Raw genomic sequence first — 15,710 nt, 5'->3', positions numbered from 1 at the left:
GCGTGTCTTCAGGCTCCGCGTGTAGTTACCAGAGAAACGCGGGAAATTGGTTCCCGGTGCTGTGGCTACTGCTGCGGAGGTGGTTTTATTTTTCTTCGGAAAGCCGAGCCCACCAGCGGACCTAGACGCTAAGGCCAACGCGGTCTGGCGCGGCGCCATGGAGGTCGTGGAGGCCGCCGCCGTTCAACTGGAAACTCTGAAATTCAATGGCACGGGTTTTGAGGGTGGCGAAGATCCAGCGGGGCCATTTCCGGACTCTGCTCCTGAGCCAGGGCCGTTGCCGCCGCTGCAATTGAGTGAGGCGTCCCCCGACCCTGGGCAGGCGGCGGAGGCCCACCCTGCCGCGGAGCCGCCGCCGCAGCCTGCCCTGAGCGCCACCGCCGGCGGCACCCCCGCGCCGCGGCAGCCCCAGACAGAACCGCCGCCCTGCGGGGACTGCGTCACCGGGCCGAGCGCCGCAGAGCCGGCGCTTATCCCGGGCCCCGTGGATACATTAGACTCGGATTCCGACTCAGACAGGTCGGGTGTCTGCAGACCCCGGAGCAGCGGGAAGAGGGCTTGTAGGATGGGCGGGGGGAGCCAGGGTGTGGGAGCCCAGAGGGTCGCTCGCGTGGGTCCTGGAGGTTGGTGGCCCGGGCGCACTATTGGTGTCTAGTTCGGACAGCTCATTACTTGTAGCCAATCACGGCAGATCACTTTTTGAATAGGAGCTTATTTATCAGTTATCGCTAACCTAAATTTGGTATTCTGAAACTTTCTATGTATGCATCATTATTGTTTTTAGTTAGACTATAGAAAACCTAAAGATCTTAGATTATTTCCGTAATTACTTTTGTATATGTACTTTGTAGTGACAACTTGAGTTTTGTGTCCGGGGCTGAACTTTCTTTTTTATCCACCAAGTTTAGCGTGTGGTCTTGTTTTTTGAACCAGTTGAATTGAGAATCAGAAAAAGAATTATTTTCTGTGTTTCAAAGTTGGTTCTTGACAACCTTGTTAATTTGTAAAATCTTTTGTGGGGAAACGCGTGCTCACGAAATTTAAGAGGTTTGTTTAGTATTATTTATACTCCACATAGCTTTTTTGAGAGCTCTTTCCTTCCTTGTGTCTTTTTAAATTGGAAACCTCTGTGGCAGGAGAGGACTCCAGCATGTGGGATGTTACTAAGTCATGCTGAACTTTGTCTACAAATATTTGAATGTTATGAGTAGTAGTACTAAATAGGTGAAGAAGATAGCTGTGCAGAGAGGAGAGATTTCTCTTTTCAGGGAAGTCATAAGGTGAGAGCGACAGTAGAGAAGGCTGAAGGACTTGAGTAGAGGTAGAAGTTATGAAATAGGCTAAGAGGGAGAAGTAAGCCAACTATAAACAAGGTTGGATTTCTTTGCAGTACTAAGATTACAGTATAATCATCTTGTGGGATTTCAGAGTTCATTTCACTATGATAGTGAAGTAAGTGGTGGATGATTTGGGGCAGATTTTGAAGGTAGACAGGGTATGGCATCAGAATAGTATGGACAACTTATTAGTGTCCGGATACTACTTCTGAACCTTTGTGGGTGATGGCAGAAAGTACCAAATACAGTAGAACCTCTGTAAGTTGACCACCCCAGGCACCATAACAGGTGAACATGCAGAGGTGGTTAACATAAGGAACTAGGCCTACTGCACTGATTCCTGTGTGTGGTGCATGTCCAGTCTCTGAAATTTAGGTGAACTTAGGGAGGTGGTCAACTATGTAGGTTCTACTGTATTGGAAAAAGTGGAAAGAGATACAACTTTTTGCCTGTATTAGCTAGGCAGTGTTTTGATTCGTATTCATGGTCTTTGATTTCAAGCTGTTGTCAATGCAGTTGGGAAGATGTGGTTTTTCAAGAAGACTAGTACCAGCCAGACTCTTTTAAGTAGGCAGTTTGGGGAAACTTTTGGTGGTTAGGATGTGGCTTCAGAGGAGTAGTATATAAAAAGTAGTACAGTAGTAGCTGTACATACACATACAGACAGCTACCACCTTATTAACTTTTCCAACTATTTCATATACTGTGTGTAATTGAATCATTTTAAAGTTACGGACATCATACTTAAAATATTTCAGTATGCATTCTCAATAAGGATCTTTTCTTACATAAACAATACAGTTACTACACATAACAAAATAATTCCCTTATATTTAATGTCTAGTCATATTTTCTTTAAAACAAAAGTATGAACTAATTTAGGATGGAAGATTATGAGAAGCTGAAGGTAATAATACTAGGATAAAGGTGTGATTGTGAGGAGAGGCTAGTATTGGCATCAGAGTTACTGAACTAGTAGGGAAAAGCAGGTCACGGATGAGTGACTGAAATAAGGTAATAATAACAGTGAAAATGAGATGAAGATGTGGGATAGGACTGATGTTTACCAGTCTGAAAGTAGAACTATATCCTTGTGAAAATGCAATAGTTCAGAATGATTCTAGGATTTCAACCTGTAGTGACTAGATTGCAAACAAAGCAGTGAAATAAAATAGAAACTCAAGGATCCTTGAGAAGCAGAGTCAGGAGAATGCACTTTTTTCTTGTTGTTTTTTAACTTGTTTCGAGTGTGATGAATATAGTTAGATCATTTATACAAAAGTGGTCAATATGCAGTCAGGTATTGGGGTGAACTACAGAGGTGTCAAGACCGAAGATTTAGATTATCTGGACATGGGTGATGATTGAAATCATTGGCGTGGATGAAGTCGTCTATGAAAAAAGTACAGAGGAGAGAAAGTAACTTAAGATAGAGCCCTTAAAAATAGCACATTTTTAAGGTTTGAAAGGGTGAACCAGCAAACAAAATTTAAACTGAGACCAGGGTTACTGGTACCAGGAATTTCTGTGGAAGTCAAACATCAACAGAGGTTTCAGAAAGTAGACATGCTTAGTAACTTGGAGGAGCTCCCAAGTTGTCTGAAGACAGAAAAAACTCATTTTTGGCAATTAAGTGATCGTTGGTGACTAAGAGTGGTGCCATGCCCAAGAGCTCTTTTTTGTCAGTGATTTGTCACATGCTTAATTATAGTCAGATGTACGATGTATGAGACTATTATACATATACATTCCTGGGTGGTAGCAGGAATTATGAAAATGTTCTCAGTGAATTAAAGATTACTTTTCCAATACCACAGATAACTTCAAAATACTATCTTTTGATTTTGAACAATAGCGAACATGTAGTAAGTTGATATTTCCTAGTGGAATAATCTTAATGTCATTATAATAATACTAGGCTAAGTTTTTAATTTTTTCTTCTCTACAGTGAAACAGATTCAGATAGCTCAAGCTCATCCTCTTCCTCATCCTCTTCCTCATCCTCATCTTCCTCTTCTTCCTCTTGTACTTCACTTCCTCCGGCGTTGTCAGATGGAGAAGATGATTTGCAATTTGAGAAGGAAAATAAAAATTTTCCACTTAAAACAAAAGATGAATTACTTCTTAATGTAAGTAACTTTGATTTGCTAAATTTAATTTGGGTTTTTTTAACATGCTTTAAAATCTGTCATATTGATAGTCATCTCATCTGGCTTGTATCTGCTTGGTAAACTTGAATTTGAAGTCTTTTCTTAACCTACTGGGCATACTTTTGTCTGCTCTGGCATTACTATGTAAAAGAGAGGTGTGATATGGATAATTTCTTTTTTTTTTCTTTTTGAGTCTCACTTTGTCACCCTTGGTAGAGGGCTGTGCCATCATAGTTCACAAACTTTCAGGCTCAAGCAATTCTCTTGCTTTAGCCTTCCAAGTAGCTGGGACTTTAGGAACTTGCCGCAATACCTGGCTGTTTTTATTTAAGAGGCGAGGTCTTGCTCTAGCTCAGGCCATCCACCACCTGGGCCTCCCAGAGTGCTGGGATTACAGGAATGAGCCACCACGCCTGGCCCCATGGATAATTTGTAAGGTTGCTTCTGTCTCTGACATTTGATAATTGTTCTTGCGGGGGTTTCAACTTTAGTTTGGAAATTTCCATTTTTTGTCTTCCCTAGAAGGTATTTCTTATGTAAGTTTTAACAGTGTTTTTACTTTTTTGTCAGAGAATCAGAAAATTTTACTCAATTGCAATTTAAGTTTTTTTTTAATTGATTGCATTTAAAGAAGTAGAAAGTGAAATTCAAAGAGTTGAGTTTTTTAGGATTCCTATTTACTTGAAGTTTTGAGGGAGTGTCTTTATTTTTTGAGACATAGTCTTACTTTGTTGCTCTTGGTGGAGTGCTATGGTTTCCCAGCTCACAGCAACCTCAAACTCTTGGGCTTAAGCAATTCTCTTGCCTCTGCCTCCCAAGTAGCTGGGGCTACAGGTGCCCACCACAACGCCCACCTAGTTTTAGAGATGAGGTCTCGCTTTGGCTCAGGCTGGTCTCAAACCTGTGAGCTCAGTCAGTCTACCCGCCTTGGCCTCCTAAGAGTGGTAGGATTACAGATGTGAGAGGAGTGTCTTTATTGTACCTGGACAGAACTTTATTGTGGAACGGTATTTACTGGCACTTCGTAGGTCTGATTTGTAATTGACCTATGGTGTTACTAATGTTTCTTCTTAAACTGTAAGCTGTCCCTGGGAGGATGATGCTAGTCTGCTGAAACACTATGACCCAAGAGAAAAATCTCAATTTCAGAATAGAAGATAGATTGCCACATGCTTTTCCTTCCCCGCCTTCATGTATGTTTAATTATTATTAATGCATTTTAAAATTTAGTGGTCACTAATCATAATTATTGTATAACACTTAAAATGATGAGATAGTTGAATGCAAAATTTGAAAAAAAATTTAAAAGCTTACAGGCCATCAGGAGCTTTTTCCATTACTGTTTGGATTCTACCAATTTTAATTATTTCTGTTTTTCTCTGTAATACTTATGATAAGTTTCTTGTCTCAGACTTTATGTGTTGAAAACCTTTGGATTTGTTTGCAACTTCATCAGTGTTTTCATGCTCTAGATAAGTCAATTTCTTTTAATGGTCTTTTTATATAAAGGCTTCCAAATTATAACGTTCTGAAAGCATTAGTAAACTCATTTGCCCCTGTTTGCCTGTCTTGATCATTTCCTATGTAAGTTGCCTTTTAGAGTATACAAACCAATGATGAAAAGACCACTGTACTTTTTAAAATACATACATGGTGTTGTATTTATTTTACTGAATCTGGAATTCTTACTTTGAGAACACTTAAAATTTAATTCAAAATCTTAGCATATTTGTCCCCCTATTTTCATAGATCAAAAGGATCCGTGCTACTAAGAGGCCATGATTCATGTTGTTTGAGGACTAAGTTCATATGTGTTCTTTTAGCTCTCACAGTGCTTCACAGATAATGGGTTCTTGGTCAGAAGTTACATGATTATAAAATGAATGTGTGAATAGGTAGCTGAGATTTAATTCTTGTAAGAAAATTATTATAGCACACCTGCCATATACCAGGGTGCTATAAAGAAAACTAATCAAGTTTCTCTTCTCATAGTTTCCAATGAAGGGAGATGGACAGTAAATAACACAAATACATTTAATTGCTAAAAGTGCTTATTATTATTATTTCTTTTTTGAGACAGAGTTTTACTTTGTTGCCCTCGCTAGAGTGCTATAGTGTCACAGCTCACAGCAACCTCCAACCCTTGGTCTTAAGCAAGTCTCTTGCCTCAGCCTCAGGTGCCGGCCACGATGTCTGGCTTTTTTTGGTTGATGAAGTTGTCATTGCTGTTTTGGCAGCCAGGGCTGAGTTCAAATCCACCAGCCCCCATCCCCTATGTATGTGGCTGGCGCCTTACCCACTGAGCCACAGGCGCCACCCCTAAAAGTGCTTTTGAATTGTGTTTGACTCAGAAAATTCTACTTTTGTTGGGAAATTATGTTTGCTTTTAAAACTTAGAACAATAGGCTGGTCTGTTTTTTTTTTTTTGTAGAGACAGAGTCTCACTTTATGGCCCTCGGTAGAGTGCCATGGCCTCACACAGCTCACAGCAACCTCCAACTCCTGGGCTTAAGCGATTCTCTTGCCTCAGCCTCCGGAGTAGCTGGGACTACAAGCGCCTGCCACAATGCCCGGCTATTTTTTGGTTGCAGTTTGGCCGGGGCCGGGTTTGAACCCGCCACCCTCGGTATATGGGGCCGGCGCCCTACCGACTGAGCCACAGGCACCACCCTGTTTTTTTTTTTTTTTTTTAACAGCAGTTTTAAGAGATCTTTAGGATGGGGCGGTGCCTGTGGCTCAGTGAGTAGGGCGCTGGCCCCATATACCAAGGGTGGCAGGTTCAAACCTGACCCCGGTGAACTGCAATAGAAAAATAGCTGGGCCTTGTGGCGGGCGCCTGTAGTCCCAGCTACTCCGGAGGCTGAGGCAAGAGAATTGCTTAAGCCCAGGAGTTAGAGGTTGCTGTGAGCCGTGTGACGCCACGGCACTCTACCGGAGGGCGGTACAGTGAGACTCTGTCTCTACAAAAAAAAAAAAAAAGAAGCAGTTGTTGTTTTCTTTTTTTTTTTTTTGTAGAGACAGAGTCTCACTTTATGGCCCTCGGTAGAGTGCCATGGCATCACATAGCTCACAGCAACCTCCAACTCCTGGGCTTAAGCGATTCTCTTGCCTTAGCCTCCCGAGTAGCTGGGAAGAAGCAGTTTTTATTTTTTCATTTTGGGTTATTGGTTAGCTATTTATTTTATTTTATATTTATAAAATTTGGAAGGAAACTTATTAGAAGTTCCTAGTTCTCAAACCTCTATGCTAAGATAGGTACAAGAATGGTGAGTTCCTTAGTCTGCCCTAAACCTCCAACTTAGGACTCTGAAAGAATTTAGTGGACTCCTTAAGGGTTTCAACTTGGAAGTTCAAGGGAAAGGAATAGCTTGGTCCTGAATACCAGGGATGGTATAGTCACAAGTACTCCGTATCTTTAGGACTCATTTTCTTTCTCCATCTTTCATTAGGGCAGGCAATTTCATACTTAAAAGCCCTTTGACTTCTGACTTTTACTGATTTACCGGGCCTTGGTTCATAGCCTTGAACAAGTCATTGATGCTCGTGGAATGGGTATTTGGATTGCTTGGGCATGAGTCACACAATCACTCTGGTTTGTGTGGGCATGTGTAGGAAAGAGTGTGAGGAGACCATGTGTAGGAGAGTGAGCACTTAAAAAGAGCACAAGGCTAGTGCGAGAGGGTGGTATGCGTAAGAGACATTTAACAGGAAGGACTGTATGTGTGTGTGAGTGTGCGCGCGTGTGGCGCATCAGGAGGAGGCTGGGGCCCTGTTCAACCACATGGAATAGGTTCTCAGGAAAGGGTGGCTTGCAGACATGCACCTTCCAGAAGGGGATGCTTGGTAGACCATATAGAGCAGCGGTTGTCAACCTGTGGGTTATGACCCACAGGAACTGTATTAAAGGGCCACGGCATTAGGAAGGTTGAGAACCACTGCTATAAAGGGAAAGAGGCATACTTGGAAGTGGCTATCGTACGTATGTGACTTATGTTGGATGCCTGTCATTGTGAGGAACATTATTTCTAGAACAGGGAGATTTACTGTAAACTTAACCAGGTTGGAAAGCCCCTGGAAACTAAGCCAGGTAGTAGAGCGGGTCATGCTGTTTCTTATATGTGCCTCTTGGGGAGTCTCATAGTTCTCTGAATGTCTTTTTATTCCTTCTTTACTAACTGGCTACACCTGTTTACCAATAGATCTTTTTACTTCTAGTTTGTACATGGATTTCTGTGCCATTGGCTCTTTAGTATCTTACTTTTAGCTTCCTCCTGGACTGACTAATTAGTGTTATATTTGTTGCCTCACTTTTGGGACATTTCTGTTACTTAGCTTAGATTTATTTGTTTTTTGTTTTTATTTTCAGGAAAATGACAATCCACTCCTCCAGGGAAATGTCTCATCTTTTGTCACAGCTGGCTCTAGAAGGTGTGGCCATTATCCTGACAGAGCACTTGAACTCTCAGCAGCAGGGGTTGTATATCTTAGCCAGATGGACCTGCTACCCCTCTGTGTTCTGTTAATTTAATTACCCAATGAAATTCTGAAGAATGAAATTTAATGGACTACTCTTTTGTTTTTTTTTAAGAGGTAGACTCTTACTCTGTCACCCTCAGTAGAGTGCTGTGGAGTCACAGCTTACAGCAACCTCCAGCTCTTGGGCTTTAAGCGATTCTCTTACCTTAGCCCCCCCAGTAGCTGGGACTACAGGTGTCCACCACAACGCCCGACTATTTTTTTGTTGCAGTTTGGCTGGGGCCGGGTTTGAAACCACCACTCTTGGTATATGGGGCTGGTGCCCTACTCACTGAGCCACAGGTGCCGCGCTTAATGGACTATTCTGTCCATGTTGCTGCTGCTAAAAGTTATACATACATTAAAATGTACCAAATAATTAAAAACAACTTGAGATTTTTGCGCTGAATCTGCAGATGTCTCTAGGACATAGACATGTCCAATTTAAGCCAGATTTTTGTCTAGCCTCTTTCTAAACTGTGTCATCTTCTAGGCAATTTCCTGTTGTCTTTCAGGCTTGCTGAGCCTAATTTTTACCTCCATTTTATCTGCTCCTTAGGAAGGGATGTTTGCTTCTCTAAGTCTATATCTTTAAATCTTACCCATTATAGAATGGTAGATCCTGGTAATCTAACTACCATGCAGATCTTTAGTTATAGGTATACTGGAGCAGCGGTGAGGTAACTTTGTGATTGCTCTTTCAAAATTAAACCTTAAAAAGATGCAGTTTTTATAGCCGGGCGTTGTGGCGGGCGCCTGTAGTCTCAGCTGCTCGGGAGGCTGAGGCAAGAGAATCACGTAAGCCCAAGAGTTAGAGGTTGCTGTGAGCCGTGTGACGCCACGGCACTCTACCAGAGGGCGGTACAGTGAGACTCTGTCTCTACAAAAAAAAAAAAAAAAAAAAAAAAAGATGCAGTTTTTAAAAATTGGCTTCTAACCACATTTTCATCCCAAGACTATGTGGTTATAAGCCAGTGTTTGTTTTGTTTTTTTTTAAAGTAAGGGTATGGTTAAGGGGAAGAGAGAGAAAGAAAAAGGAATTAGTTGAAAGGGACATTGAAAAAAGTGGGTCTTAATTGTCTCTTCATAATGTCACAATTATGCCTTATATGAAATTTAACCAAGTAGAATTATTCTTTTAAACATAAACCCTTCTTTAATGCTGAGAAGATTTATATATAACCTCCACAGTAACTGTAAAGCAGCATACATTTTATAGCTTTGGAACTATGTTAAACTATGTAAAATTTATTTAGTATTTCAATGAATTGCAGTATTAGGTTCTTTTTGAAAAATTTTCATAGCACTTTATGCTCTGAAATCTGTATTCACATACCTCAAATGCAATTTAAAATGTGGGGTCATAAAACATTATGACTTAATTAGAAATGAGTTTTATAATTAGTGCCCATTGCTTTCTTTTCTCAAAATCTGAAGGCTTCACATAATATTTTAAAGTGATGAGTACAGTGTTCATGGGTATCAGAAATTGGTAATACTTTAATCAATTCAGTCCTATAGGCAGTTCTTGGAGAAATTTAGCCTTCATAATTTGGAGACTGCTTGTTTTATATTATAAGAGAAATGCAGTTTGTAGTTAGGTTAAGCACACTGTCTTCTCTTTCTGATTCTGACGTTGTAGACACATTCTAAAATATAATGTGATGAAAGGGTGCAAATATCTGGGGTACCTCAAGAAGTTAGACATTGCAGATAAATATTTCATATCTGTTCGATCTTCCATCATTTATGAAATTTTATTACACCTTAGTCTGTACTTAATAAATAATGACTGAATTATTGTTTTCAAGGCCTAACTTGGTTTATAAGTTTTGTCTTAAATACAGGCCTCTTACAACTTAAGCTTTTTATCTCTATAGGTATAATTGGAATTATAGCACATTAACATTTTTGTCAAAATGCTTGATACTTAAGTATTGGCTTATATCCTTCAAAGGAGGTAGTTTTTCATTTATGTGTATTTGACGTTCTTCAAAAACAGTACTCAGGTTTTTTTTTTTGTAGAGACAGAGTTTCACTTTATTGCCCTCGGTAGAGTGCTGTGGCCTCACACAGCTCACAGCAACCTCGTACTCCTGGGCTTAGGCGATTCTCCTGCCTCAGCCTCCCGAGTAGCTGGGACTACAGGCGCCCGCCACATCGCCCAGCTATTTTTTTGTTGCAGTTTGTCCAGGGCTGGGTTTGAACCTGCCACCCTCGGTATAGGGGGCCGGCGCCCTACTCACTGAGCCACAGGCGCCGCCCAGTACTCAGGTTTTTTAAAAAGTTAACATTTTATACTTCCTTGTATAAAAATTATTTCAATAAGTTTTATACAAGGAAGGAATGATTTCTTAAACTTCAAATACTGTTGCATTCAGTATAGTATCCATATACATCGTGCGTGTACATATATATAATTCTTATTACCTAGAAACAGTTCCATTTTTTAGACTCTCCCATTATTCAGATTTTAATAAGTGAATTCTGCTTATTATTTAGAGGATAAAGACAAATGTCTGTTGAAGAGGAATGTAGGTAGAGAGTGGTAACAGCAGAGAACTCATGACAGAATATCAGATGGGTGGTACTGTATACAAGGAGACATAGGATTGAGTGCAACGGGAGATAAATTGCACAGCAGTGTTCAAGGAAGGTCTCATGGGATTGAAAGATGGTTTGGAAAGGTGACACAGGAAGGTGATAAGTGAAGAACATGTGAACTTTCCCAAGGAAAGGACCAAGTCTGTTACAAGATAGTTGTGTTCCCAGTATTGTTTACATAGAAGGGGCTCAGTATGTTCATTCATTCCATACAGCTAATATTGTCAATTCTAAAATGAATACTCCTTTTTCCACCTTTTAACATTTCCTAAAAAGTTGATCTGATAATCCGTGGCGTTTTACTTGGTAGTACTTTTATCTTAGTCATATGTAAAATCAGTGTTTTATGTAGAGTTGATGAAATATGGAATCCTCAACATAAAAAGTATGCATAGAGCTATATTGTTGGAGATAATTTTCCTTATTGAGTTGAAGTATAATTTTATTTCTGTTTTATATGCATGAATTTTTGAAGGTGTTTTTATGTATTTTGTTTCTGTGACGGTAATTCTAGAGAAAAACAAGGATGAGAATATATTCATTTAAAAAATATATTAAAGATACTTCAAAGAAAGGTTGATATTCATTTTTTAGTAAAAATACTTAATGGGCTAGTCTTAGTCTCATATATAATAGGGTAATTAATGAGGACATTAATGCTTAGTGGTGATAAATAATCCTATCTGAATTCCATGGAAACTTTAAAATTACTTTCCTTGGAGAACATGATGAATTAGACTAAATGTTAAATATGGTCATAGTTGACACAAAGTGTATAGAGCTAATCCACTTTTTTTTCCAATATGTTTTACCAGCTATAGGAAAAAAAAAAAAATTCAGTCATGACTCTCAGTACTCCAGGGATTGGATCCTACTTTCCAACCATATCTGAAAAGTGAAGGCTCACCTAATAGCATCAGGTAATTGGCTGCCACGTGCATGTCCTCTGTTCTTAGTTATTGTGAGAAAAGTGGTCAGGTAATTTCATTCCACCTTCCTCACTTTTCTCAATTCTCCCCAGACTACCAAAAAGAATTACTTTCCATTTGGAATGTTTGATTCCTTCCTTCTCCATCCTCTGCTGCCCTTTTCCTATATTTGTGAGTGATGAAAATCCAGTTCAAGTTTTTTTAAATATAATTTTGCCTTAGAAGATCATCAAACTACTGATTTTTTTTCTTGCCCAATAATAAGATTTCAAAGAACTAGTAAAGTCAAGGCCATCATGAAATATGAGTGCCCCCTTTGCAGTGGGCCACTTTTGACACATTAGCTTCTTCCACTTTTGCCCTGGAAGTTTTAGATACCCATTTTTTGACTGAGTTTTAAATATAAGTATATATTTAATTTTACCTGGAGAGATTTTTATTATTATTTGCTACTCATTTGAATATTTAGCTTAATTGGATAACCTGGTAGGCCATACAGATTTTTAAGGAACCATAATAATACCATTAAAACACAGATAAAAAGTGTTTTTTTGTGGATATTTCAGAAGTCTGGTTAGGCTCTTGTATTTCTTTGATGCCATAGTTACGAGTATCTGTTACCGCAGATTGGTATGTAGTTTCTGTATTAATGTGCTGTCATTTTGATTACTTGCAGTTGAACATTTTTAAAAATTGTGTTATTGGCCATTTGTATATGTGCTACTATTTAGAACTTTTGCTCAGTTTTCTTTTTGAAAATTAGAAAACTGATACCAGAAAGAAAGCCTGAGGTCTTGTAAGTTAGGAGAAGCAGATTGAGAACTGGTAATGGGTATATTTCAGACTGCCCTGTTTTTAGTATCTGTGCAAATGTGCACAGCTATATTGGAATTTGGTCACTTAAACTTTTTGATTATTTAGTTTCTGAATAATAATAATGTAGCATGTTTTTTTCAGGGTGAAGGGTGAATATATCATCTTATGTAAGCTTTTTTAAAAAAGCTGTGTTTGGATCATATTTCTTCTTTAATTAAGTATTTGACTTGGAACGGTGGAGTGTGTGGGAAATGAATGATTGTGTTTTTTTCATATGTTGGATTTTAGTTCATTTGCCAAATACTATGATATGTCTGGGAATTTTTATTTCCACACAGCCTTTTCATTTGTTGGCGATGTGAATGAAGTATTTTTGTTTTTTCTTTGTGTACACTTTGTTGTTATATGTAAAAGTATTGAATATGTCCAGAAAAACTATCGGTACTTCTCTTTTTGAGTCAGTTAACATTTTAACATTAATTTTATATGGCATAGATATTTATCTGTAATTGCAGATAATGTAAATCCAAAACAGGCTTTTAGTTTCATTTTTTTCTTTTAGGAACCAAGATGAAAATAAAGATTTATTATAAATCTTTATTTCCCAATTGGAGTATTGAGGCTAGCATTAAGACTACATAGTAATATGGTACATGCTATTCCTTTTATTTGCAGGTTTTGGCCAGGGCTGGGTTTGAACCCGCCACCTCCAACATATGGGGCTGGCACCCCACTCCTTTGAGCCACAGGGGCAGCCTGGTACATGCTATTCTAATGTGGTCTTAAAATTATGCCTGTATTAATGACTAGAAATACATTGATGCTATTAATACCTGGCTATATGTTTTGTAAGGGATTGTTCCTTTGATGTGTGAGAATAGAAAGCCATAGATCTTTCTGCATTGATGGAAATGTCTCTACCGATGCCATTTTAGTACTGTAGCTTTTGAGCTCTTGAAATGTGGCTAGAAGACCAAATTTTTAATTTGATTTAATTTTAGTTAAATTTATTTTATTTATTTTTTCCAATGTATTTAGCCTTTATTATCATCATCTAAATGGGAGCAAAGCCTCTGGTTTCTAAGTAGATTGAGGGTACTCAATGAATAGTAACTGCATCTGGATTCCAACAATGATTATTACAGAAAATTGTGATGATTTAATTGAAGGATATGAATATTTATTTATTTTTTCTTTTTTTTTTTTTTATTAAATCATAGCTGTGTACATTGATATGATCATGGGGCATCATTCACTAGCTTCACAGACCGTTTACCAAGTTTCACATATACCCTTGTAAGATGCACCACTGGTGTAATCCCACCAATCCCCTTCCCTCTACCCACCTCCCCCCTCCCTCCCCTCCCTTTCCCCCTTCCCCCTATTCTTAGGTTGTAACTGGGTTATAGCTTTCATGTGAAAACCCTAAATTAGTTTCATAGAGGGCTGAGTACATTGGGTACTTTTTCTTCCATTCCTGAGATACTTTACTAAGAAGAATATGTTCCAGCTCCATCCATATAAACATGAAAGAGGTAAAGTCTCCATCTTTTTTAAGGCTGCATAATATTCCATGGTGTACATATACCACAATTTATTAATCCATTCGTGGATCGATGGGCACTTGGGCTTCTTCCATGACTTAGTAATTATGAATTGGGCTGCAATAAACATTCTGGTACAAATATCTTTGTTATGTAATTTTTGGTCTTCTGGGTATATGCCCAGTAGAGGGATTACAGGCAGATCTATTTTTAGATCTCTAAGTGTTCTCCATATCTCTTTCCAAAAGGTATGTATTAATTTGCATTCCCACCAGCAGTGCAAAAGTGTTCCCTTTTCTCCACATCCGCACCAACATCTCTGGTCTTGGGATTTTGTGATATAGGCTAGTCTCACATCCACTCATCCTTTTCTCAAGGGTTGTAGGGTAATCTAGGCTCATACATTAATCTTCTTAACCTGCTTTATATCACCTTCTTTTATTTTTAGTATACTTGATTTTTGCTTACTCTGTGGTGAAGAAGGTTTTTCTATCCAAGGCTCTCACCTCACTTTGACTTTCTATTTTTTCAGTTTGTCAGTGTGTCTTTTACTTAACGACTTTTTCTATCCTTTGTGCAGTGTCAAAATGGTAGTGTCTCTTGGAATGTGTTCTGGCCATTTCTCCTTATTAGAGTGTGTCTGTGTGTTTCTTCTCTATGTTACATGTGCATATCCTTTCCCCCTACATGGAAAAGCAGAATGATTGATTTTTATTTCCTTAAAGTGGATTGTGTGACTGAGGAGGTTTATTCATCATCATCATGCTAAGGACAACTGCTGTGTTATCAGAGTCAGGTGTTAATCTAATATTATCATAATGTTTGCTGCTACAAACCAGATGTATCTATGCATCGGTTCTAGATAGTTAAGCTCGGAAGCCTGCCCTTTTTATTTTCGAGAAGTTTGGATTCAAGTCTTTTTCATTCCTTGAGGATTATATATTGAATTATATTTTCATTATCTGATTTTTGCTATGCCTGAAGAAGACAGTGACTTCTGAGTTTTTTGTTTAGCTTGGACTGATGAGGTAGGTCAGTTCATTTAATTAATATATACTAGATATCTACTATGTGCTAGCTGTCTTTTGGGGTACTACAGCAACAATAAAGGCTAACCAGGTGCTAGTTATGGTTGCATTTATTGTTTCATTAGGGAAATGGACATTAAGTAAAATGTTGGATAATAATGTATTTAGAAAAAAGAAAATCGGTGAGATCATTGATAAAGAATGACTAGGCTGTTAGTAGTGATGTAGTACTTTAGATTTAGTAGATAGGGAAGAGTCAGTGACATTTGGCATCCATATGTGAAGACAGAATCATACTTGTATTTTGTCCCTTTGATTTGGCGGTCCAAGGAACTTCCCCTTTGAACCTTCTAGAGATCTGTCCTTTGAACTCACTAAAGTTTGTCTCTTTAAACCTGCCAGAAATTTTTGTGGAAAACATGGCTCTTAGGTGAATTCTTGTTGATAGAGTTTGAGATATTTTTCCCACTCAAAATGATTATTTTCCCTAAGCATGATTATTTAAAATAGATCTATTTTTCCTTAATTCAGTCCCCCAAATATCTACTATTATCAAAATAAATGTGTACTGCTGTGATTTAACTGTACTTCCAAAGGCAAACTGCATATCAATCTCTCAACTTACTGTACCAGGCTGGTTTCACATGTTTTTTACATGTTTTATAAACATATTGAGTTCTTCATATACCTTCTGTGCTCAGTAGAATATATGGGATGTTACATGCACATCACTTTTATGGGTAGATCTGTTACTATCAAGAGACAACTTAGTGCCTTCACTGGGCTT

The 15,710-nt window shown here is 38.6% G+C and overlaps 1 protein-coding gene across 1 annotated transcript in view; it reads left to right on the top strand.

Moving 5' to 3' along the window:
- Positions 1–15,710, top strand: part of NAF1 (nuclear assembly factor 1 ribonucleoprotein) — a 52,030-nt gene continuing 36,320 nt past the window's right edge. The window contains exons 1-2 of the mRNA XM_053583870.1: positions 1–519; positions 3,286–3,466. Of these exons, the coding sequence (XP_053439845.1) occupies positions 158–519; positions 3,286–3,466 (543 nt within the window). The 5' untranslated portion in view covers positions 1–157. The remainder of the gene's footprint in view (positions 520–3,285; positions 3,467–15,710) is intronic.

Source organism: Nycticebus coucang, chromosome 1 (genome assembly GCF_027406575.1).
Source record: "Nycticebus coucang isolate mNycCou1 chromosome 1, mNycCou1.pri, whole genome shotgun sequence".
NCBI classification, from domain to species: domain Eukaryota; kingdom Metazoa; phylum Chordata; class Mammalia; order Primates; family Lorisidae; genus Nycticebus; species Nycticebus coucang.
Note: the sequence above shows the minus strand (reverse complement) of the source record. Positions and strands in the feature narration are given on the sequence as shown.